General features: G+C 37.5%; 2 protein-coding genes and 1 long non-coding RNA gene across 5 annotated transcripts; 1 reads left to right on the forward strand and 2 right to left on the reverse strand.

The window, feature by feature from the left end:
* The first annotated feature begins 7,824 nt into the window (after window positions 1-7,824).
* LOC110699962 lies at window positions 7,825-8,376 on the forward strand. The gene has a single exon (XM_021877454.1). The coding sequence runs from the start codon at window positions 7,825-7,827 to the stop codon at window positions 8,374-8,376; it is 552 nt and encodes a 183-aa protein (XP_021733146.1).
* Window positions 8,377-13,960: 5,584 nt separating this feature from the next.
* Window positions 13,961-18,303, reverse strand: LOC110699922. Of its 2 annotated transcripts, XR_002507024.1 has the most exons (6): window positions 17,850-18,301; window positions 17,671-17,740; window positions 17,431-17,547; window positions 17,103-17,288; window positions 16,245-16,386; window positions 13,961-15,231 (listed from the first exon to the last, which is right to left on the reverse strand). It is a non-coding gene; the product is annotated as an uncharacterized LOC110699922 (long non-coding RNA). The 2 variants fall into 2 exon arrangements; XR_002507023.1 differs by having other exon boundaries at window positions 17,103-17,547; window positions 17,850-18,303.
* A 1,146-nt stretch (window positions 18,304-19,449) lies between these two features.
* On the reverse strand, window positions 19,450-24,605 carry LOC110699923. 2 transcript variants are annotated; one of them, XM_021877419.1, is made up of 7 exons: window positions 24,036-24,601; window positions 22,832-23,073; window positions 22,615-22,737; window positions 22,345-22,461; window positions 21,985-22,155; window positions 21,220-21,361; window positions 19,450-19,870 (listed from the first exon to the last, which is right to left on the reverse strand). In XM_021877419.1, exons 1-7 carry the CDS (start codon window positions 24,385-24,387, stop codon window positions 19,803-19,805), a joined length of 1,215 nt encoding a protein of 404 aa, XP_021733111.1. In that variant the 5' UTR covers window positions 24,388-24,601; the 3' UTR covers window positions 19,450-19,802. The 2 variants fall into 2 exon arrangements, with proteins under 2 accessions (XP_021733111.1, XP_021733112.1); XM_021877420.1 differs by lacking the exons at window positions 19,450-19,870; window positions 21,220-21,361 and adding an exon at window positions 21,464-21,558 and having other exon boundaries at window positions 24,036-24,605.
* Window positions 24,606-24,873: the final 268 nt, after the last annotated feature.

Raw genomic sequence — 24,873 nt, forward strand, 5'->3', positions numbered from 1 at the left:
TTGATTTTTATATGCGACCCAATGATCTAGAGGAGGGCCTATTATGATTTATCATTCCTAATGCAATTAGGATTGATTATAGTTTTCTAGAATCCTCTAGAAGGTTCTTTTGAATCCTAATTTAATTAGCATTAGTAAATAAGTTTTAAGAGTTTTATTTAGAATAAAAGAAGTGTTTTTAAGGAAATTACAGTTTTACCCTTCGTACGATTAAATTTTATCAAAATATGAAAACGTGTGGAAAAATGCCTACAGCGCCGCACTACAAGTTGTCACCAGGCGACAGGCCTGGCGCGTGGCGACACGTCTGTCGCCTGGCGACAAGGGCATGTGTGATGCTGCAGTCGTGTTTTTATTTTTTTCGAAACTCTGATTCTTTTTTATCATATTCCGGCTGGTTTTCGTTATAAATAGCCTCCTTAAATCTCCGTTTTTAATCACCAACTCTCATCAAGAAATTCTTGATATTTTCTCTCTCTCGTTCTAAACCAACTTTTTCTCAAATACAAAATTCCGCATTCACAAGATCTAGACACACCTAGCATAGTTCGAAGTTGGCTTCACCCTAGACGTGAAAGGTTTGATTTCTGAGGGTTTGGTCCCAAATCTAGTCTAAACTTTCTTATTCTTTATTTAATTTAATTGTTGCTTTTATTATTTTCCTTGAAGTTACTAACGCATGTATTTTGTTATTAGAAAGAGGTACGAGGCATCCAAGTAAGTGCTTTAATTGTTTAATTAATATTATGATATAGAAATCATGTTTAGGTTATTTTTTTTTGATTCCTAGCATCATGTTAGGATGCTTTTCTTAGTACGATGTTTAGGGTAAAGAATATAATGTCAATTATGATTTCTATGATGCTTGCTACTTTCTTTCCTAATATAATGCTAGTATCATGTTAGGATTAAAGCTTTGATTTTTACTATTTAGTGACATGCTAGGGTTAGTTTGTTATTAAACTTGTTAGTATCATGCCTTGGATCTTGCTATTGTTATGCTTTAACATGATTATGATTGTTATGATATTTTTTATCATGATTATTATTATTATTATTATTATTATTATTATTATTATTATTATCATTATTATTATTATGTTGCTTGATATATTGTTATTGCTTGATCACACCTTTTATTGCATGTTTAAAGGGAATTTGTACTTGTAATCACGCTTAATAAGATAATTAATAATCATGTTTAGGGTTAATTTGATTATAATAATTCAAGTGATCGCCAATAATAGTTTTATTTGTGCATTAATATTCAACCAACATAGATAAACAGGTTTATGGTAAACCTATTGATTGCATGTTAGTTAGAAAGTGCACATGAATACGAGAAGAAAAAAATAGAGGCCTATTATTAGGACAGGTTCAATCTCTTTTAGATTGGATTTGTACCTTCATCCCCGAACTTCCAGTCTTGGTTCCAGACTTATTGGAGTTAAAGATCTCCTAGATCGTTAAGGGGTGTAACCTTCACCCTGTGAACGGTTTACAAGTTCCTAAAACTTGTTGGCGACTCTTTTGCTCTTGTTTCCTTCCCTTTGGACGCCACCGTACTTAAGTGTATGATCACAGTGGGGTTCAAGTTTGGGGTAATGCTTGAAATGATCCCTACAATTTTTGGCGACTCTTCTGGGGAGGACTTCTATTTCAATTCCTAAAATTTATTTTGGAAATTATTTAGAATGAAAGGATGAGACTCGAAAAGTTCTAAGTATTTCATGTGCGTAATTTTGATTAACATTATTGTCATATGCATAAAAAAAGATCTCATTGGAAAGACCATCCATAATGAGTTAAAAACATAGGATCTTTTACACGTAGAAAATTTGAGGAATATCTTTCATAACTAGGATCGAAATAATGCTGCAAAAAACTGGAAAATTTTATCGAACACTGAAAGCTGCTGAGGCATGTAAGAACTGGCATCTAGCAAACAGAGCCTGTCGCCGGTGATATGGCTATGTCGCCGAGCGACAATTCTGTCGCCAGGCGATAGGGCTATATTGCGGCGAAAGTCTCCGTTGGCTGGCGCCAAGTTCTTCCAATACCGAGCCAGAAATATGTGTTCTAATTTCGACCAGTTCTAGCACTGTTGACTCGATTCTACTTCCTGATTGAGTTTTTCTCACTTTTCTGAAACCCATATGTGTTCTACATATGGAAATAACCCTCTGAGAATTCATGCTCCATCTGCCTGATTGAACGCTCTGTGCAACAAAGGGTACATCCGAGAATGTTAAATTCACCAAACCATGGAAGCAAGTTTAACTCGCGGGGTCCCATCCACTCGCGCCAACCCTTTCAAAGGTAAGGCTTCCGCGCGGTGCATCCGGACTCATAACCATGGACCCTCTTTGACTAACCCATATCCCGAACTTTAGAGAACTAGAGCCATGGTTAGGTTGCAAACTCATTGCATCATATTGTGCCTACTTGACTAATTGTGCATTATTTGTTGTGCATACTCTATGTGTTTTTCCTAACCGTTTGTTTGACTTTTGTTTTAGCCTTAAATAAACTATTTAATGACTAAAAGGACTTTGCCTAATTAATTAATTAATTAATTTGAGTAATTAAAGTCTAATAATTTAATCATAATTGACTTAGTACGACTTTAGGCATGTCCCGTACAGTAAAAATACTTAACGCAGTCCCAGATTAATGCTTAAGTAATGGCGCAAAGATTTGGACTGCAGCGCCACACGCTGCTGTGCAACGCCGAGCGACAACGCTGTCGTCTGGCGTTGCACTTCAGTGTGCGGCGACAGTCCTGTTGCTTTGGCGACAGTTCAGCATTTTTCTCGAGTTATCACGACGAGTCTAATTAATAGTTTGCTAATCAGTTCGATTATTTTGTTAATAACAGTACCCTTGTTTAGTCCTTAATTAAGTCTAGTCACATAGTCTAGCCACATGGTCATGACACAAGTCTTAACATATCACCTAAATTCACTAGTCTTAGCACACACTTTGTCTATATGTCACCATGACCATGTCTTAGGTTCATGCATGAGTCGGTTTTTCTGTCATTTGAGTTGGGGGTACACTCTATGCTTAATTTTTTCATATCTCTCCATCTACATCATCTCTCCATGCTTTCTCCATATCATAACCTTCATTCTTCCAACCTCCTTCCATCTATTGCATATTGAATAGAGTTTGAGTCAAACAATTAACAGTGCATATCCCTAATTTCCCTTTCTACAGTACTTACTCAAGGAGAGAAAGACGATTAATCAAAGACAACACTTTTATTCAAGTTCAACTTTTTGATAAACCAATTCGTCAAAAGAGAAAAGCTAAGAAGGCAATAGCAAGTCAAGAAGAAGTCAATGAGCTTTAAAAGCAAATGAGTGACGTGACTGAGGTGTTGAAGGCTTTAACCCTTCAAATCAATGACCTTGTGAAACAACAACAAATGGAGCTCATGCAAGAAAGCTTGAGAAAAATATCCAATGACTATAGATTCCAGGGCATTAGCTCACAAGGGGTCTCAGTGGACAAGGAACTTCTTCCGCAGAAGTTCAATGCCACTGACATCCCTAAGTTCAAGGCAACAAATAATCCTTATTTCCACTTAAGAGCTTTCGAAACCATAATGAACATTAAGGGGATTGATAGGAAAGTCTTTCATTCCTTGTTTTCTTTATCTTTTGAAACCGTTTGTCAACAATGGTTCTTTTCCCTTGACAAAGAGAAAACCACTACTTGGGATGCTATTGTAAACGCTTTCATTGACAGATTTAAGTGTAATATTTAAATTGAAACTGACTATAGAAGACTTGAGATGCTAAGACAAAAAGAGAATGAAGACTTTACTTCTTTCTTTAATAAGTGGAGGGAAACTTCCGCTAAGATGATTGAGGTGCCCACCGAAAGAGAGTCTGTAAGGATGTTTATCAAGAATTTACAAGAAAAGTATTCAAAGCACTTAAAATATCAACATAATTTGAATAATTTCAAGGCCATCTATGACATAGGCATCGAGATAAAAGATGACCTCGCAAAGCAAAAAGCTACTAACAATAGCAACAACAGTGGCTGGAAAGGAAAGAAGAATGACAATCATTCTTCTTCAAAAAACGCCCACTCTAGTAACAATGTCAGTACCTTCGATCTCACTGAAGTCTTGGCCATGGATAACCAAGGATATAAGAAGCAACTAAGGAAATACTTCACTCCCATTGGGATGATTTATGATGCTGCATTCGATCGACTCCGTACTAAGGGACTCATTACTCCCATTGGACCTATTCAAGATCCTGCACCTGAAAAGAGATTGCCTAGTTGGAATCCAGATGCACATTGCAAGTATCATCAAGGTAGGGGACATACCACTGAGAGCTGTTGGAAGCTAAAAGAGGCTATCCAACATTTGATTGATAATAACAGGCTTCCCACACCTCCAACTAGCAAGAAGAGCGAATGATGACACAAGGCGAGCTTCAAGATTTCATGACCTCTTTTTCTATTTTCATTCTTCCTTTCCCCAATAACTCTAGCATAGACACTTTATATTTTCCTTAGATTTACTTTGTAAGACTTTTCTTTTTTCCTTTTTAATAAAAACGAGCATTTATTTCCTTGCATATGATCATTGCATTGCATTGCACAAAAATAAAAAATAAAAAATAAAAATTCCATGTCAAACTAGGCACAAGATATACTAATGATTTGAGGCACCCCTTGTAGCCACATCATATCACCTTTCACCCTTCAAATATGCAATCTTTTTTTTGATAAACCACTTTGAGCCTCGTCTAACGATAGACCTTTCATTTTTCAACCCATATCTACCTAACCTTGGGATGGGATGGTGTGTAACTTATGCAATTTTAAAAAGCTTGAGTGATTCACAATAATAATTAAAGTGTACAAAAGGGCAAGTGTTCCAATGTCTTTGATATGAACACGTTTCAGATTGCATCTCTTATCGAGTGCTCGGTACCGTGCCTAAGAAACATGAATGGCAAGTGAGTGATATACCGCATGATCAGGATTGCCCACACTTATAGAAAAAGATTCAAAATAAAAAAAATGCAAAAGCAAAAAAAAAAAAAAAAAAAAAAAAAAAAAAAGAGCAAAAATAAAAAAGAAAGAGCTCAAAAGTGAAAAACTCAAGCATAAAAATACAAGGATTCAAATGCAAGGTTGCACATCTTAGGGGTTATCTAGGGTCTTGAGCCTTTATCCCTTTCTTCTATAACCTTTAGCCTAACCACGTTACAACCCTTAAAATACCTATTTGAGTTATACACACACTTGTGCGAGGTTCAGCTAGAGCTACGTTCGGCCTGATTCCTAACGGATACGTAGGCAAACTCACATCGAGGTGCGACCGTAATTAAAATGCATTCATATTTACATTCATAATTGATCATATCAAGGGATCCCCTGTGCTCATCCCTTTTCATTTAGAGCTATACTTGGGGGCTTGATCCCTATATCATTAGCCTACCCAGCCTAAGAGTCACCACCATTTGACTCTTTTCAATATATTTTTTCACACACTTAGCCCTTGCGGCCTAACTTTAGTGTCACTATCACACACATCACAGATACATGACCAAATATACTTCTCTTAGGAACCCTTTGTCATGAAATCTTAACACAACGTTGAAGCATGCCTTGTCATATCAACATCACTCATCAATCATAAACATCATTGCATCACAAAGTATGAAGTGCTTAGCCTCCGTGCCTAAGTTACCCAAATGCTTTCATCATTGAGTCAACAATTGAGATATCCTAGGATGAATTAATCCTTTCACATTGAGAAATAGTATCAAACAACATTTGGCTAAGCTCATTCAACATGCATTCAAAAACTTCGCTTTTTTCTTTTTTCGCGTCTTTCTTTTTCGGGAGAAAGTCGGTACCCTCCACAAAAATGACGGAATTTTTTTGATTTTCTGAATCAACGCTCCGCACACACGAGTCATATCGAGTCGAGTCAACCTCGAATAAGTCAATCACAATGAGTCAAGTTATACCTGGAGTCACGACAAACCATGTATGTCAAAACACTTCGAGTCATGTCAAGTCAATGAGTCAAGCAACACTATGTCTTAGGTCAACTGTAATACCCCGTATTTTTATACGTATCTTATTTAAAATATGTATTTTATAAAGGTATTTAAATAATTTAAATATTTTAATTATGGTATTTAATTATTTATCCTATGTAAGTTTGAAAATATTTTTACTAAAGGAAAGTTTGTTTAATTATTTATTTTATAAAAGTTGGGGTTTTATTTTAGGAAAGTATGATTTTAACAAGTTTTATTAGGGAAGGGATTAGGAAAAACTAAAAGAGGAAATTTTAGGGTAAAAGGGGTGGTAGAGAAGTGGTATAAATATCCCTCTTATGAGGCAAATCAATTTTGCCCAGAGTGGAGAAAACCCAAGGTAAATTTCTCTCCCTTTTCTCCTTATTTTTCTTCTCTCTTTTTCTTTCTCCTTCCTCTTTCCCTTTTGTTTTCGGACCACCACCACCACCGGAAACCACCACCACCGGTGGGCCGCCGACCACCAGCCACCGAGCTGGCAGCAGCGGCGACCACCAGTGCTGGCAGCAGCCGGCAGTGGCGTTGGCCTGCTGTCGGCAGTCCTTGTTTTTGAAAAAAAAAACTTAAAAAATCTAATCTTTCTTGCTCTAATTTAATCTATGCTTTAATCTAATTGTAAATTATGAGTTTTGGGATTTAATTTTGATGTTTGATTATTATAATTATGTTTATTAAATTTTCAGATTTTGTTTTTATTAAAAATCCCCAATTTTGAAACCCTAGGTTCTTGATTTATGAATTATTGAAAGATTATGATGTATTATGGTTTAGATCTTTGATTAAAGTGTTTCAAGACTAAATTACAGCAAGTTTTAATTAAAATAAAGTGCTGGAATTTTATGTAGAGCACTTAATATTATGATTCTTGAAGGAATTTCAATTACCCACTAATTGAGACTTAAGTATGGTGTTTTAAATATAATTTCAGCTTATTTTAATTAAATTATAAGGGATTTTATAATAGTATATATTGCTGGAAATTTGTTTAGAATGGATTTTAATACTCTATTATGACTTTAATGTGTAGAAGACTTTGAAGTAAGCAATTTCTATTAGTCGTGGCGATTTTAAGATCGTACTCAAGGTACGTTCGCGTACTTAACATATTTTGGTGATGTAGTATCATGCTAGGCTTGACTTCAATCAATTACAAGTAGTATCATGCTAAGGTTTATGTATGGAATTGTGAATTATTGGTGTTGGTGATTGAATTGTGAAGCATGAATTATTTGTGATGGTTTATGGATTGGAAAATCATATTTTTGGCATGATTATATGGACTACACTTTTATTTAGGGCATGTTAGAGTGCATGTTTAATTAAACTACATGTTTAATTTGGCTTGGAATATCAAAAAGGAATTTTATTATGGTTCATATAATTTTTATTGATGCTTTAAGCATGAGGAAGGAGCTATATAAGTGTCTATGTACACGAGGAATAAATTGTATGCTGGTGCCTTTGTGCATTTAAGGCGTTTTTAACACCGAGGGATAGGATTTTTGGCGCTTTATGCGTTTAAGGTGTATTTGACACTGAGGTAGAATTAAAAAGGGTTCAACATTAAATATTATGTGGTCACTAAATATTCAAGAATTAAATTAGTATGTTTGTTAATTGAATAATTGTTGTTGATTAAATTAAGATTAAACCAAAATTATTATCACAAAAACTCCCTCGAAAGAAAGGGCCGTTTCTCTCTAGACTCGTAGGGTTTGGCTGTCGTGCTTGACAGCTTCTAGTGATGCTTTGTGACTGTTTCTCGGTTCGATCTTCAGCTATGGCTGACGAAATTGCAGCGAGATATGCGAAATTACGAATTGAAGAGGATGAAGGTGGAATTGTGGACTTGGGTGCGATCAATTCGTCGGTAGTACCTGACAAATTTCACCTAATGCTCATTGGAAGACTTGTGACTGATAGACCCTATAATTTGGAGGCGTTTAAGAATACGATGATTAGAGATTGGACTTTAACTGATAAAGTAGTGATTAGGGTTCTAGCTCCAAACCTTTATGCCTTTCAATTCTTTCATTGGAGGGATAAGGAGAAGGTATTGAAGGGTAGACCGTGGTGTTTCGATAATATGTTGCTCATATTGAAGGAGGTGGAGGGTGACGAGCAACCAGAACAGGTGGCTCTCTATCACTCTCCGTTCTGGGTTCGGGTGAAGCACTTGCCTTTCAATTGCAGGTCCGATGAGGATGTTAAAGAATTAGTGGCGAATTGGGGGGAGGTTCTTGAAATTGAAGAAGATTTGTTGGGACTGGATCGATTTAGACGTGTCCGTTTGTAGATCAATGTGACTAAGCCTCTGCGAAGGTTCCAGCGCATCCTAGATAAGAGTGGGAAGGAGATTATCATTGAATTTGCTTATGAGAGACTCCCATTCTTCTGTTTTGCGTGTGGGATAATTGGACATTCGAAGCGAGATTGTTGTATGGTGTCTGAGGAAGTGAAGAAGAGTAGACTGGGTTGGGGGAGGTGGCTTAGAGCATCTCCGCGAAAAGGGCGATCGAAAGAGGTGGAGGTTGTTATGTCTTCACGTAAGCAACTCTTTGTAACTAAGGACTCGCAACTTTCTTTTGATGGTGAGAAGGAGAATGAGGTCGTTGAGGAGTTGGAAACAGAGCTCCAGGTGAAATCTATCTGTGACAAAGGGGACTCTAATAGTGATAAAGGGGATTTTTCGCAATTGGTGGATTCTACTATTGGAGTGGGGGCCACGGCTATTGTGAATGGAAAGAATTGTGAGGAGAATGTGAATGATCAGCTTATTAATAAAGAAAAGGTGAGTGAATCAGAGAGAATCTATGGGGAAAGTGGGAATTGTGAAAGTGAGGGGATTGGTAAGTGGGGTGAAGAGCTGCTGGGTAATGTTGGGGGATTTGTTGTGAGATGTGGGGCTGATGCAAGTAAGGTGGGGTATAGGAGAAAGGTGAGAAAGAGAGTGGATAATGTGAAGGACCCTACTGCCTGTAGTATGGAAACTGATGCTGGAGGTGTGCTTGGTAAGAGAGTGGGAAGTTGTACTGATGAGCGTGACGGTGATGAGTATGGACGAAAGAAAATGATTTGTTTGACTAATGATAACGGTTTGCGGGTGGCGGAGGCTGTTGTTGAGCAGCCCCGCCGAGCTCAATGAGTATTTTAAGTATTAACTGTAGAGGACTGGGCAACTCCTCTGCGGTTAATAATCTCCGAAACTTGGTCTGGAGAGAGGCCCCGTCTCTTTTATTTCTAATGGAGACGAAGTTGAGTAGCGGTGAGATGATGAAAATTCGGCCCAAACTTGTGGGATATGATGGAATTGCTGTAGATAGTAGTGGGAGGTCGGGGGGTGTGGCATTATTTTGGCTCAAGGAGTTGAATGTTGAGTTGTGTTCGATGTCGTTACATCATATTGATGTAGTTGTTAAGACTGGAGTGGGTCCTAGGGAGTGGCGTGTGTCGGGGTTCTATGGTTGGCCGGAAGTACATAATAGGCATTTATCTTGGCAATTACTCACTGATCTAGTTGGTGGGGAGGTGAGGGAGTGGGTTTGTATTGGGGATTTTAATGAGATTCTTCGAGACTCGGAGAAAAAAGGTGGTCGTGACAGGGCCATATGGCTAATGGAGAATTTTAGGCAGGTGGTTGATCGTTGTCACTTGTGTGAGGTCCCTTTTTCGGGATACGAGTTTACTTATGATAATGGCCAGAGTGATAATGATAATATACAGTGTCGGCTTGATAGGGCACTAGCTTTGCAGAGTTGGTTAGATTTGTTCCCAGAGGTAAAATTAGTTCATTTGGAACGAGAATGGTCGGACCACGCCCCAATTAAACTCATGTTAGAGAAAGGAGGGGGATTAGAGAGTAAGAGGCAGGACAAAAAAATATTCAGATTTGAGCAAATTTGGACGGAAGATGAAGGGTGCGAGGGAGTGGTGAAGGATGCGTGGGTGGTGGGAGGAGACATGCTGGAAGGTAAGATTGAAATGTGTGGTGAGTTACTGCAATCTTGGAGTGATAAGAATTTTGGTCATATTTTTAGGGAGATTAGAAAGAAGAGGAAAAGGCTAGGAATTCTTAATAAAGGAGGACGATCAGCAGCCCGTGTTAATGAGAGAAGGAAGATTGTCAAAGGAATTTCTGATCTCATTCATTATGAAGAGTTGTATTGGAGGCAAAGGTCGAGAAACTTGTGGCTTCAAGCAGGGGACCGCAATACTTCTTATTTTCACAGGAAGGCTTCACAGAGGAGGGCAAAAAATCAGATTACGCACTTGATGGATGATGAGGGTGCGTGTTTTGATGATCAGCAGGGCATGAGCAAAGTTGCGGAGGACTATTTTATAAAGCTTTTTTCCTCGACAGATCCCATGAATTTTGATGAAGCTTTGGCAGGTGTGGACAGACGAGTAACGGAGGAGATGAATGAGGGTCTTTGCGCCCCCTACTCGGCTGAAGAAGTGTTTGTAGCTTTGAAGCAAATGCACCCTTTAAAGGCCCCGAGCCCGATGGTATGTGCCCTTTATTTTTCCAAACTTATTGGCATATTGTTGGCCCTGCTGTTACATCTTTGGTTCTTAATGTGCTTAATGGTGGTGGGATAATGCCGGAGAAAATTAATAAAACCTTTATTGTGTTAATCCCGAAGAAGAAAGAACCAGATAAAATGGCGGAATTTAGACCAATTAGTTTGTGTAATGTGGTCTATAAACTTATTACGAAGGTGCTAGATAATCGTTTGAAGGTGTTCTTTTCTGAAATTACTTCCATCAACCAGAGTGCTTTTACCCCGGGGAGATTGATAACTGATAATATTCTGGTTGCGTTTGAATTATTTCATCATATGAAAAATTCTACTAGTGGAAGTGGTTTTATTGCTCTGAAACTTGATATGGCGAAAGCTTATGACAGAGTAGAATGGGGTTTTCTTGAGGCGGTTATGGTTAAAATGGGGTTTGCTGATCATTGGATAAATAAAGTGATGCATTGTGTAAGTTCTGTGTCATTCTCAGTTCTTATAAATAGGGCACCTTCAGGGGAGTTTACCCCTTCTCGGGGTATTCGTCAAGGTGATCCTCTTTCCCCATATTTGTTTATCTTGTGTGCTGAGGCTTTGTCAGGGCTTATTAGTAGAGCGGTGGAGAGGAACCAGTTGTATGGAATTAGAGTGGCTTCATTGGCTCCTTCGATCTCACATTTATTTTTTGCAGATGATAGTATTATTTTTTCTAGGGCGAATGTGGATGAGATTAATACAATCAAAGGGGTCCTTAAGGTGTATGAGGAGGCGTCGGGGCAAATGGTTAATTTTGATAAGACAACTGTGTCCTTTAGCAAAGGTGTGGAGGTGGATAGGAGGAGAGAGTTGGCAAGTTCATTGGGGGTAGCCATGGTGGATATTCATGACAAATATTTAGGCTTGCCAACGGTGGTGGGGAGATCAAAAAGGGTTATTACGAAGGGAGTGAGAGAAAAAGTGTGGAAGAGACTTCAAGGGTGGAGAGGGGGATTTCTATCAAAGGCGGTTCGGGAGGTGTTGATTAAGGCAGTGGCCCAATCTATCCCTACCTATGCGATGAGTGTGTTCAAATTTCCTTCCTCTTTTTGTGATGAGTTGCGTTCGATGGTGGCTAATTTTTGGTGGGGTCAGAAAAATGGTGAGCGGAAGGTTCATTGGATTGCTTGGAAAAAACTTTGTGAACCGAAGGCTAAAGGAGGGCTGGGATTTCGAGATTTTAAATATTTTAATGCAGCTCTTTTGGGTAAGCAAGCATGGCGCTTAATCCAACATCCGGGCAGCTTGTTCGCAAGGATTTTAAAGGCTCGGTACTATCCTAATGGGGACTTCCTTAGTTCAGATTTGGGGAGTACTCCGAGTTATACTTGGAGAGGAATTTGGGGTGTGAAGTGGGTTGTTAAGCGTGGAGTTAGATGGCGGGTCGGGGATGGTCTCAACATCTCAGTTTGGGGTAGCCCATGGATCCCAGGACCCCAATCTCGTATGGTGATCTCAACAAGGGGGGATTGGCCAGTTGATATGCGGGTTTGCGACCTCATACACCTCACGTCTGCTTCTTGGAATGTGCCCTTGGTGAATTCTATTTTCCTTCCTTTTGAGAGAGATCGTATATTGAGTATTCCGTTAAGTTTTCGACTTCCAGATGATGTGGTTTGCTGGGATTTGCATAAGAGTGGTGACTACACGGTGAAGTCAGCATATCATGCTATTTTTGGGGACTCGATTGATAAAGGTGTTGCCTCTAGTTCTTCTCAATTAAAAGTATGGAGTAAGATATGGCATGTCAATGTTTTACCTCGTATTAAATTGTTCTTTTGGAGGGCGTGCTATGGAGCTCTACCCACGTCAAGGGGGTTGAGTAAAAGACTCCCCGATAAGAGTCCTATATGTACTTTATGTGAGGTTGATGAGGAGTCAGAATTACATTGCTTGCGTGATTGTATTATAGCAAGATTGATATGGGAGGAAAGTGGTTTTGATTATGACATGAGGGGTATGTTTCATAATTTTGGGGAATTGGCTTTCAATTGTTTGGAGAAGCTGCCGAGTAGAGACCATGCTCTCTTTATGACGCTATGTTGGTCGATTTGGAATGTGAGGAACAAGTGGCTCTTTGAGGGGAAAGCTTGTGATCCGAAGGCTTCAGTCGAGTATGTTGGGAAGCTCTTGGCAGAGCTGAAAACAGAGGACAGGGGAGCTATAGTTAGTTCAAGGACGCGTCATAAATGGAAGCCACCAAAACGGGGCTGGGTTAAATTGAATGTTGATGGTGGAGCTGCTGAGGGAAGAGGTGCATCTTTGGGTGTTGTGATTCGCGACTGTGATGGTGGTGTGAAGCTTGCGGTGGCATGGAGGATGGAGGATCGTTGGCCCCCTGATGTTACCGAAGCCATGGTCGTGCTGATGGGGCTTAAGGCTGCTGCAGAGTTCGGGTTTCATCAAGTCGAAGTGGAGAGTGACTGCTTGGGTGTGATAAACGCAATCTCGTCTCGCGAAAGAGGGAAGAGTTCCCTGCATATGGTTTTTGATGATATTTATCATGTCTCTAGTTCTTTTAAGGCTATTTCTTGGAAGTTTGTTCATAGGGATGTAAATAAGGTGGCAAATGAGCTTTCTCATTGTTTACCATGGGAGGTGGGAAGATATGTTTGGTTGTTAGATTTTCCAACTGATATTGTATCTTTGGTGGAACGTGATATCTCTATGAATGAAAGCTGATCCCATTGGGACTTTGTTTCAAAAAAAAAAAAAAAAAAAAAAAAAAAAATTGTTGTTGATTGAATCGTTATGCTTTGAGAGTCATCACCAAGTCTAATAATATGTAAATAACGTAAAGTGAAAGAGATTACGCACCAATACTCTTGGAACGTATATACCTTGAGTATGAACATATGGGGGGAGTTATGGGGTTTTATATTTAACTATAGCTTCTAATGGAGTACAGGACGCTGTACATTCCTTTTTATTTATCATTACGCGCAGGAATTCCGTCACCTATGTGTGGTTTTTTCGCTGGCACGGTTAGCTCCCGTGTCAGTTAACCTCAATTTATTTGGGGGAGGTAGAGTTGGAAACCCGTTCGATGCGTAATCAACGCTAAATAAATTATTTAGTGTCTAGATAATGAGTCTTATTGATGTTGTGTGTGCTTGTAAACAGGTGCATGGAGGTAAGTGTGTGTGTTGATAGGTGAAAGCATGTTAAGTGTGTTTAATTACGCTTATGTACTCAGCTTTGCTGATTGTGTGTGTTTGTGTGTTTTGGCCATGTCTTTATCTTGGCCCTATGATGACCTATTTTTAATGGAGAGTAGTGGAAACAAGTAGAGATAAACTTTTCAATATTGAAGCATATTCATGACGGGGCATGAGTGAAGAGCGAATCATGCTAGTTTCTATTAGTTTACGATGTGCTTTATGCATTGAATATTTATGGTGTTATTTTATATGTGGACTAACGCAAGGATTTGGATTTGGATTTGTTTGGGTTTGGTTTGAATAAGGGTCTTTAATGGCTCCAAGTTGTAGTTTGATTTTAATTGACTTCGTTGGTTTTGGTTTTAAAACTTTACTTTCGTTTGTTGACTTTTAAGTTGACTTTATTTTGAATGGTTTTGATTTTTAAGTCTTCCGCTGTGTATCTTTGATAGTTGCTTTAGCCGTTTTTACGGTGGCGGTATTGTCTTAGATATTCCTAATTCGTATTTTCAAAAGGGTAAAAGAGGTATTTTAAGGAAAGGAATTTCTAGGGTGTTACAGCTAATGGGAGAAGCAAGATGTTTTGGGTGGCTGATTTTTTTGTTTTGTTTTTGTTTTTTTTTTAAAAAAAATTTTAGAATAAACTTAACGGAATTAGGATTCCGTTAAGTGGTAGTGATTTTTAACAAACGCTATTTTAGGTGGTAGCAAAGTTAAAAAAAAAATAATAAATAAATAAATAAATTAATTAAACCGGTAGCAAATGTGAAGCGAGGTGTTTTCCCTAGTAGCAAATGTCAAACAATTGAGTTTGGCAAACAATTTTGCTTCTTCTCTCACCCTGAATCGATTGAAATGAAGAGATTAGGGCCCCATGACCGAAGATTCTAGCCGGAAAACTTGATAAGGTAGTGCTATTTAAACTTTTTATGTTTTTGTGGTAGTTTTTTTTTAAAAAAAGTTTTAAATGGTTGTTGTTCTCATGGTAGTTCTTCACAAAATTTCCCCCTTATTGTTTCTATCCTTTTAAAAATCATCTTGCAAAATGTAATTGTTCAAAAGTACCAACCAGAAATATTTGAAATAGACGCCAAACTTAAAAATCAAAAGAGTGCCTGCAACACGGCTTTACAGTAAGCGTACACTTCATATGAATATATGATTATGTTTAAGATAATTATGTACACGGCCATGCCAAAGGGCTTCTCAATATCCAGATTTTATGTACACATCAACAATGTTAAGAAAATTAAAGATGGGGAGGGACGCGAGGAAATTTATACAGATATTGCACAAAAGTAGCCACATTATCAACTTTTTCGTGCTGATTTGATTTCACTGCTTAACAACTCAACTCGATGCTGATTCTTGTTCACTGCTCAGAATCTCCAGAATCAGTAGATGACAAAGATCCAAACATTTGGGCAATTAGGCTTCCACCTGCATAACAAAGGAACTGCAATCAGCATAGGAGAAGCCACCAAGGAAACGGATGCAGGCAAATTTATGTACAAGTTGCTATGCTCAGATTTTTTGGTAATTGGTAATACTATCACTTTTCTGGTAGAAAATGTTGAGCCTTTCATTTTTTTTCTTAACATCATAACATTTGTTCCTACCATAAAATCCCTCCAAAAATATCATGTTACAGTAAATCGAAGTTTTAAAGTGGTACCTCCAACTAGGAGATAGAACGCACTTTGATACAATGCTAAAAACTGATTAAAAACAAATTCCTCCACTCACTAAGCCAAAAGATTAGTAAATTTCTCATATATTCAGGCAGACTTCAGCTCAACAAAAATGTGATTTTCGGTGCAAACTCGACAAGTCAAGCCTTTCATCCTTACTGAATCTCTGGCAAAGCATATTCAACAAATGTGCAGAATACAACTGAGGTTGGTAAGGATAAAGGGGGAACACATCTTTTGTTGAGTGGGAAATAATTATTTTTCTCAAGTCCAAAGGCGTTTCAGGCTTGCTCAATCTATTTTTGAAATTTAACTACTGTTTTGAAGTTGTCAGAGCTTGTAGCACCCAGAAAAAAAAGCCTCTGGCAAGGTCAATTCAGTTAAATGCGCTGGCTTTTGGGAGGTCCCATTACCCAAGTAAACTTCCTGGATAACTAAACGCCATAAAAAAAGTAACAGAGATCTAGAGCATGCAAAGAATAGGTTGTCTCCTACAAAAAAGTCTGGTCAATTGTACATGGTCCTTTTACTTGAATATCAATCTTTGCCCGGGATTCTTAAATTTGACACTGCACAGTCATTGCTTGAAGAAATACGCAAGGCATACACAGTAGAGAGGCCTAGATAGGTGTTACATTTGCTGCCTATTTCTTTCCAAGGTTTCTTTGGAGAATGTATTCAACTGAGTGAGCCAATGATTGATTCCCAAAAAACAACAATGCATTTGAAATTCAACTAGTAATAAAAAAAGTGATTTCTTACCAAGGACAAGAGCAGCACCAATCCATCCATAAATACCCCATCTTTCACCAAGAAGGAACCAAGCAAAGCCAGCTCCCCAAATTGGTTCCAGTCCGTAAATAATAGCTGCTTCAGTTGCTGATACTTCCTGCACTGCAGCCATCTGCAGAACCAAACACATTCAGAAATGATGAACAACATATGATAATCCTGAACAACAATAATTTCCTATATGGTTAACAATACTCCATATTCATAGCTGTTTTACCTCTGACAACAAATGGTATGCTTAATAGTTCATTATACATCTAATTTATATTCCACATATCATTTCCCTATTCCAGATTTCCAATTTCCACTTTAACTGCTGATACACAGTATAGGGCTTGTAAGTTGGAACTTAGGGAAGAAGTATAAAGGCAGTAGCTAGAAAGAATTAGTTTTGAGATCTGTCTTTTATTTGTTTGGGCCCTTAAAATGCCTATACAAACTAATGCTAGTCGCAATTGTATATAGAGACTAGCCTTTATTCAATGCAAATACGAAGATTCAGTCTTTCGAACTTAATTAATCCATCCATTTACTCAAGTTTTCAATAGATCCAGCACTCAAAATGCTTAAGTTTCTATTTATGCCAATGTTCACAACATTACTTTAATTCAACATGTAATCTGCATGTTATCTCGCTACCATACTGCACTCTTAAAAAAATTGGTCATTAAAATTTAGCAAGCAAAAAAAAAACAAATAGAGAGAGAACCTAATGAGAAATAAGATGACAGATTAAGATTAAGATTAAGATTTAATAATTAGCAATCACGAGGGGGGAGGGGGAAGAAAGAAGGCTCACATAATTCAAAGCTTTGAAGAGAAAAGTACCTCTACCCATAAGCATATTCTGGAGAACACTCCTGTGTATATTGCTGGTATCCAAGGAAACGAGACCCATGAAGCCCAAAACAATTCCCATGTCCAAGGTCTATGACTTTCACCAAACCAGCCTTCGAATAAGAACCAGGTGATTGATGAGACTGCAACAACACATACCTGGATGAAACCTCAGAACTGCTCAGAGAACAGGCAAAGATATCAACAAGTGCAATAAAAAAAAGTTGCATTTTATTAAAAATTTGGATGCCTAGGAAAGTAGGAATTGAAACACTCAAGCCCAAACGTAAAATTTGAAATCTTCTTCAAGGCTCTTAACCTCAATTCCAAGGAGTGGTATGAATTTCTCCTTTGTGGTGGTTCTTGAAATTTGCCGAGTCTTCAACATATGGACACCAAAAAAAATCGCACTCAGAAGGTTAAAAAGATCACCAACCTGAAAAAAATTCATGCTGAACTAATCAAATAATCACAAATTGTTCAGCATAGAGTTTAGATAGTATGTGATTAATGATTTTTCATTAAAAATGCAACATGACTTCAAGCATAAATCACTTACACTAGGCGGAGACCCACTAGATTCAAGTAAACAGAATGCATCTTAGCCATTGTCCGAAATTAAACCAACACTGCTTCATACAAGTATAATACACAACACAAGAAGAAAAGAAGAATAAATTTATAGAAAATTTCACAAAATTCAACCCAAAAAAACAATAAAGATAATAGAGAACATACCATAAACAATAGTAATGACCAAAATAATGGCGCGAAATTTATTGGAGGTGAAAAATGATTGGCTTTGGAATAACAGGTTGAAGTTATTAATATCCGGAGATTTGATTGGCTGAGAAGCCGAAAGCGCCTTCGGCGGAGTAGTTTGATTGGCGGGAGTCCTACAAAGGTACACGAATCTGTTGGATGGCTTAGAAGGTGGATGAGGAAATGAGAGAGAAATGAATGGATTTGACTGGTGACAGAAAAATGAAGTTTTTATGGTTTGCTGCTTCCATGGATATCTGCTGCTTGAGCTTGAAACTACTGCTGAAGCCATTTCTGTTACTCTCCTACTCTCTCTCCTCTAAGAGTTTATGCAAAAAAAATCCTACTTTATTTTTTGGTGTATGCTTTTGGACTGTACATATAGGTGTACTTGAATTAACTTATTTGAAAGGGGTCAGATTCTGTTTGTGAAGTGTGTACTCAGGTGTGAAATAGTGAATTGTTATGCACAAAATATGATCCATTCTATCACTTGAATTTTGATATAAGTATTACTCTAAGCGCCTGTTCACATTTATTGAACTGAACTGATTGAAACTGAACTAAACTGAACTGAACTAAGCTAAAATGAATATTTTATGAGAGAGGGAAATTAAGACCTGAGCTGAACTGAACTGATTGGAGCTGAACTAAACTGAACTGAAGTGAAATTAAGTAAATATGAACCGGCCCTAAGTCTCCAATATTACTAATGCCAACTTTGTTTTTAATGAACAAGTCGGTGCCAATCCAATGAGTGGTACAACATGATATTAATAAATGTGATATACCCAAAGTTTGGTGTTATTGAGCATTATTTTGCCCATTAAACATAACAAATACGGAGTAATAGTGTAATACTTAGAACTTGTAACGATGTATGATTATTGGTCAACTGTTGGTGCTGGTGCGTATCTGATTCCCACAAATCCCACCCAAGAGCATACATCTGCATAATGTCCTATGTTGGATAATTTCTTCCTACATGACAAAAATGACACCTTCAGTCATCAGTTTTGCTTATAACTCTCCTTGTTCTCAATCTTCCTAAAGCGGTCATGTAGCCACAGATGAATGCATAGCGATATTGTATCGATTATAAATCCACTGCATTCCTTTGTATCAATGATCTAAAACAAGTAGTTTCATACATATTGGAGCTTCAGTAATCAGTTCTTTCATAACATCTTGGCTAGGAGCCCATGGATTTATCACAACAAGCTGACTAACTTCCAGATTAATATGCTTTGTTCCTAACAGCACAGGGCCGGGTCAACTTCAACTGCTTTGTTCCTAACAGCACAGGGTCAACTTAAATTTCTTCGTTCCTACCATCCGTGAGTATATTTCGCCATAAACACACCACTCCTTAACAGCAAAGCCTAGCTTCTCAATACAAAATTTCCCCACACTCTCCTTGCAAAAGCATTAGCAACATGAAATGGGAGGTTTTTCCCTGAATATGAAACAGGCAAATTACAGTTCCCTAGTATTCAATTTCATATTGAACAACTTGCGCGATTCATAACAATTTCACAACATGCTGAGTTCTGAATTTCTGATAATCAAATAAATGTGAAGTATGTAAAAAGCTGTATAAATGCCAAATTTTATACGTAATTGTAACAAATTCAATATCTATACATTTTAATAAGATTACATACCCAAAACACTAAACAGAAAATATTTTATAAATATGCCAAACTTCGAAACTTAAGGCAGCAATGCAGCTGGCAGCTGGCTAATGGCTACTGGCTTAGATGAAGGATATTAACATGTTTTCGCTTTTACTGTTATGTACTTACGTATCAGGTTTATGTACACTAAACTATGGTGCTATCTATACATACACTGCACATCTTATCTACATTATCTATCACTCAAGTGTAATCTACCATTCCAGATATATAATTTGAGGCCTATTCTAGATCACCCCTCACCACTGCCAGAATCTGTGGACGATAAAGATCCAAACATATGAACAACTAGGCTTCCACCTGCAACAGAGGATAATGTGTAATAAGCACAAGTGAGGTACAACCATCATGATCACTCATACATAAAAACAGGAGATATTCAAGTATAGTATTGAATAGAACATAGAAGTTTAGATATTAATGCATGAGAGACTGGAACAAACTTGAAAACAAGAGGCTGGGCAAGGAACAAGAGTGGCTTCTTCATCAACTTACTACTTTGCTTTATAGGTAATAATGTTTAGATTTTTCCTTTACTTATGTTTCCAACATTCACATGTCCTATTCCCTCCCATAAAATCCTTCCAGAGAGAACCATAACTAATACGTAGTAAATTGAAGCATTTATGGTGGTGCCTCCCAATTAAAGAAACAAAAGGTTTGGAAACCACCAGTGAGATACATAGGGATTCTGTCTGATAATAAGTTTAACAGAATCAATTTAAAAGGTGATCGAAACTCCTCCATTGAAGCCATTAGGCTAGTAAATCTCTCTCATATGCAGGCAGACTAGCTCATCAAGACTATTTTTTTTGCTGTACCAAGTTGCAAACCTGACTGGCCAAATCTTATAGTTTTATCCAAATCGGGTTTCAGTTTTAGCTTCTAAAGCTGATCTGCAGGTCTTTTTCATGGTTGGTAAGGGGGGAAGGAGGAAAAGGGTTCCTGTTGGACCATACATTCATGTTTCCAACTCCAAAGGTGGTCCAGGCTTGTTCAGTTTCCGGGATTAAACATTGGTAACCCACTTTGAAAAAGAAGCCTATGGTAAGATGAATCAACAAATTACGGCTATCACTTAAACATCCCTAATTCTGTGAAGCGCACATTCTTGAGCAAGCTTTCTTGATAAGTACAGAGTAAACACTATAATAGCAAAGATCATTAGATTCCTATAATTCCTCAATCATTGCCCTGGTCTAAAATGTTTCGGTCACATCGGGTACTCCTAGCAAAATTTTTGCAATTGGCTAGCAGTTTTTTAAATGCTTCTTACGAAGAAAGAATTGGCACCTCAGAAATCCAACTTAGATGCAGAGGATGAAATTACAAATTGCTAAATTTGTTCCATTCCAAGTGGGAAGAGATATGGGGCTCCAATCAAAAGGACAGAAGCATCGGCACTTAGATTTGCATAGGTGTACTTGCAGCACAGATTCACATATTCATTAGAATCTTTGCTCCAGATTTAAGGATGGAATCAAATCTGTAACGATAGTATTACCCACTACCACCACATCAGCCCAGATAAGTGTTTTATTTTTTATTTTTTTGGGAGGGGAAGGGAAGTGTGTGGGTGGGGGGGGGGGGGGTTGCATTTGTAATATACAGGGCATGTGTGAGGACTAATCAAATTATTGATTGCTTACCAAGGATAAGAGCAGCACCAAGCCATCCAATAGTGTCCCATCTTTCACCAAGTAGGAACCAAGCAAACCCTGCACCCCAAACAGGTTCCGTTCCATAAATTATCGCTGTTTCAGTTGCTGATACATCTCTCATTGCAGCCATCTGCATTAAGAAATGTTTTACGTCACAAAAGAATTTTACCTGACGATATGATATCCTAGATGGTCAGCATAACACCATATTCACAATTTGTTTACTTGTTTTAAAAAAAAAAAAAAAAATTGAAGTTCACTATGCACCTATATGTATCTTCAATATAACAATTCCCAACACTTCCAGGTTGTCAATGCTGATACCCACTGAAAAGCATAATATTACCATTTTCAAAAATAAATAAACACAACATATCTTTTGATTTTATAATCTACTCCACGTTGTTAAAATGTTATCTCAAATAATTTCACAAGGTTCACTAGACCCAGCAGTCTAAAATGTATAAATTTTCCACAAAGCTTCTGTCATTAATTCATTACTACTTTCACCACATGAGTCTAGTTACCATTACAAGATGCAGAAGGTAATCAGCATGCTACCTCTATTAGCATAATCTGTGGTCTGAAAATTAGTTTATACACACTAGATGGCCAAGAAATAATTTCAACAAGAACAAGAACCAGGAATGTAATTCATATACAAAGTTAAATAAAGATGTAAGTAGCCATTGCTCATATGAAGGAAAAGAAGTAACTGTAATATAGGTCAAACTAAGGTTTAGAGAAGTTTACCTCTACCCATAAACATAACCCGGTTGTTAATACTCCTGTGTATATTGCTGGTATCCAGGGAAATGAGACCAATGAAGCCCAAAACAAATCCCATGTCCATGGTCTAAGACTTTCACCAAACCAACCATCGAAGAAGAGCCAGATTATTGATGATAGTGCAACAACGCATACCTGGAGGAAACCTCAGAACTGCTCAGGACACAGGCGAAAAAAATCAATATTTTCAATTAACAGGTAGCCTTTTTTTTTTTTCTTTTTTTTTTTTATTACATACGTAAAGTATTTCTGAATTGGAAATGAACCTCAATTGCCAAACGTTGAACATGAAAAGTCCTTCAGGGCTCCTAAAATTGAACTTACCTCATATCCAAGAAGTGGTATGAAGTTCTCTTTGCTTGTGCATCTTGATATTCTTTCAGTTCTCAACATATTAATGCCAAAAAAAACTGCACTCAGAATGTTAAATAGATCTCCAACCTGAAAAAAGATTATACTGAGATATTTAAGATATCAGACAATGCCATATCATCTAGCACAGAGCTCAGATAATGGTGATTACTAATTTATCTATGATAAGAATGTAATGACATAAAGCATAAAGCACAGACTGGCCTGGCATAAGACACTTACATCAGGTGGGGATCCAGTAGATTCAAGCATAGCAACCCCTACAACCGACATGATAGCACCAAACCATGTAAGAGGTGGAATCACTGATCCAAACATTCCATCAAGCAAAGGAACCACAATGATCTGAGCAGAAGCATGGCCAAGAAATCAACAAAGAATATCACAATCAATACATTACAACCAGATGAGGTTTGATATCCGGAATATAGAAGCTTACTGTAAGTATAGAGATAAAAGATGCACGTCCTGCATCAGATGTAAGTAACCCAAGTGACTGAAAAAGATAACCTAAACTGGCCCATAAACCCAATTCTGCTCCTGACTTGCAGACGTGCGCATCATGTCTTGCTTGAAATGCAGCAGGTAGAAAGGGAACAGCTGATAGAGTAAATCTAAAAACATTGAAAGTAGCAGGGTCCATAAATTCTTCAACTTCTTTCAGAACTGGAATGTCACTAGCTGCCATAATAATCAAATCATCATTAATAATGTTCAACCAGAAATCATTAAACAACTATAAAAATAGGCAAGCAATTAGAAACATATTTCACCGTTTTCACTACATAAGTTTCAATAATCAATGTAGGCAGCAGTCAAATCGCGCCTCAACTTCTGATTCATAATAAACCCCTAGGAATCATATAGAAGTTATATCTCTACTCAAAAGCACCTCACAGCACATATCACTTCCAAAATTCATAACACCAATTTTAGAGTAACAATCTTTCAAAAATCATATTTACTGCTGCCAAGACAATTGAAGTTGGTAGGAAAATATCACTAGTCCACATATGAAGGGGCAGACATGGACTCTGCATTTCACCTCAAGTACCTATGTCAGACCCTCGACACTCTGACATAGGTACTTAGACACTTCACTTTCGATTCATAACCATGGTTTTTTTTACACAAAATAGCTGAGTTGGGCGCTTGGACACATACCCGTGTTGGACATGGGGACCATAGTCCATGTAACATTGGGGGCAGTAGTAAAATTAGCCTGGAAAAAGAACTCTACCCTAATTATATTCTAGCCATTATTTCTGTCTTTCGGAAGCTAATTTGCATTAGTATTACCATAGCCAAATGTATAATTTATCAATTGAAGCTCTATCAAAGTAATTAATCAACACCAACAAACTCTCACGAAATTACGAAGTACTACTAAAAGTCTAAAACAACAAAGCCTTAGTCTAAAAATGATCTGGGGTTAACTCACTTGAGGAGCAAAAATGATTTATCATCATAGCAATCATCCAACTACAAACATTAATAATATTATCTAAAAAATATAAACTACAATAAGCTTCATAAATAATACCAAATTAACAATCATCACAAAACATTTAAATTGATTTTTTGTGTACCAAAAAAAGAATCAGCAAAATAACACCAAATATAGAACAGAATTAAGAACACACCATATATAACAGTAATGACATTAAGCAGAATAATGGCGCGAACTTTCTTGGAAGTGAAAAAGATCCTACGCCACAATGATCGCTTTTGAAACAACGCCCCAAATTCATGGGATTTTATGGGTTTTGAAACCACTATTGCCTTCTCTCGATTATCATTAGCAGAATACTTACAAATGTAGACGAAATTTTTGGAAGCATTAGAATTTTTAGAAGAAGATGAACACGAAGAAGAAAATGAAGAGAGAGAAATGAATGAATTTGAGAAAGAAGAGAGTGTAAAATTGGTGTGAGGTTTTGAGATTAACTGCCATGGATGGCTGCTGCTTGAGCTTGATAGTGCTGTTGTAGCCATTTTTGTTTGATTTTGCTAAATTATTCTCTGCTAATCTTTTGATCTGATCGTTTTTGGTTTATGATTATTGATTTATGATTTGTAATATTTGATTTGAATTGAATTGATTTGATTGTTGGAGAAAAGAGTCAGATTTGTAGGTGGACTTGGGAGTGAATTGTGAAAATATCTTTCACTCGGTCTGTAATATTCATCACGTTTTTCTTATTTGGTTTTTTCGGCCATTAATTCAATGTTTTAATGTCTCCGGCCAAATGTACAGGTGTCAAAAGACTCAAAATGGGACTGACCCAAAAAAACTATCCGTTTTGAACTGTAATCGATCCGATTTAATTAGATAAATTCAACACCCAAACCCGATCTGTAACTGAACTGAACTCAACCCGAATTCGAACTTGACCCGATCTGAACATGACCCAGCACCGATTTGATTCGACCTGAACTCAACCTGAATCCAATTAGACCTGACCTGAACTCAAATTGAAC

This window comes from Chenopodium quinoa, unplaced genomic scaffold (genome assembly GCF_001683475.1).
Source record: "Chenopodium quinoa cultivar QQ74 unplaced genomic scaffold, ASM168347v1, whole genome shotgun sequence".
Taxonomy (NCBI): Eukaryota; Viridiplantae; Streptophyta; class Magnoliopsida; order Caryophyllales; family Amaranthaceae; genus Chenopodium; species Chenopodium quinoa.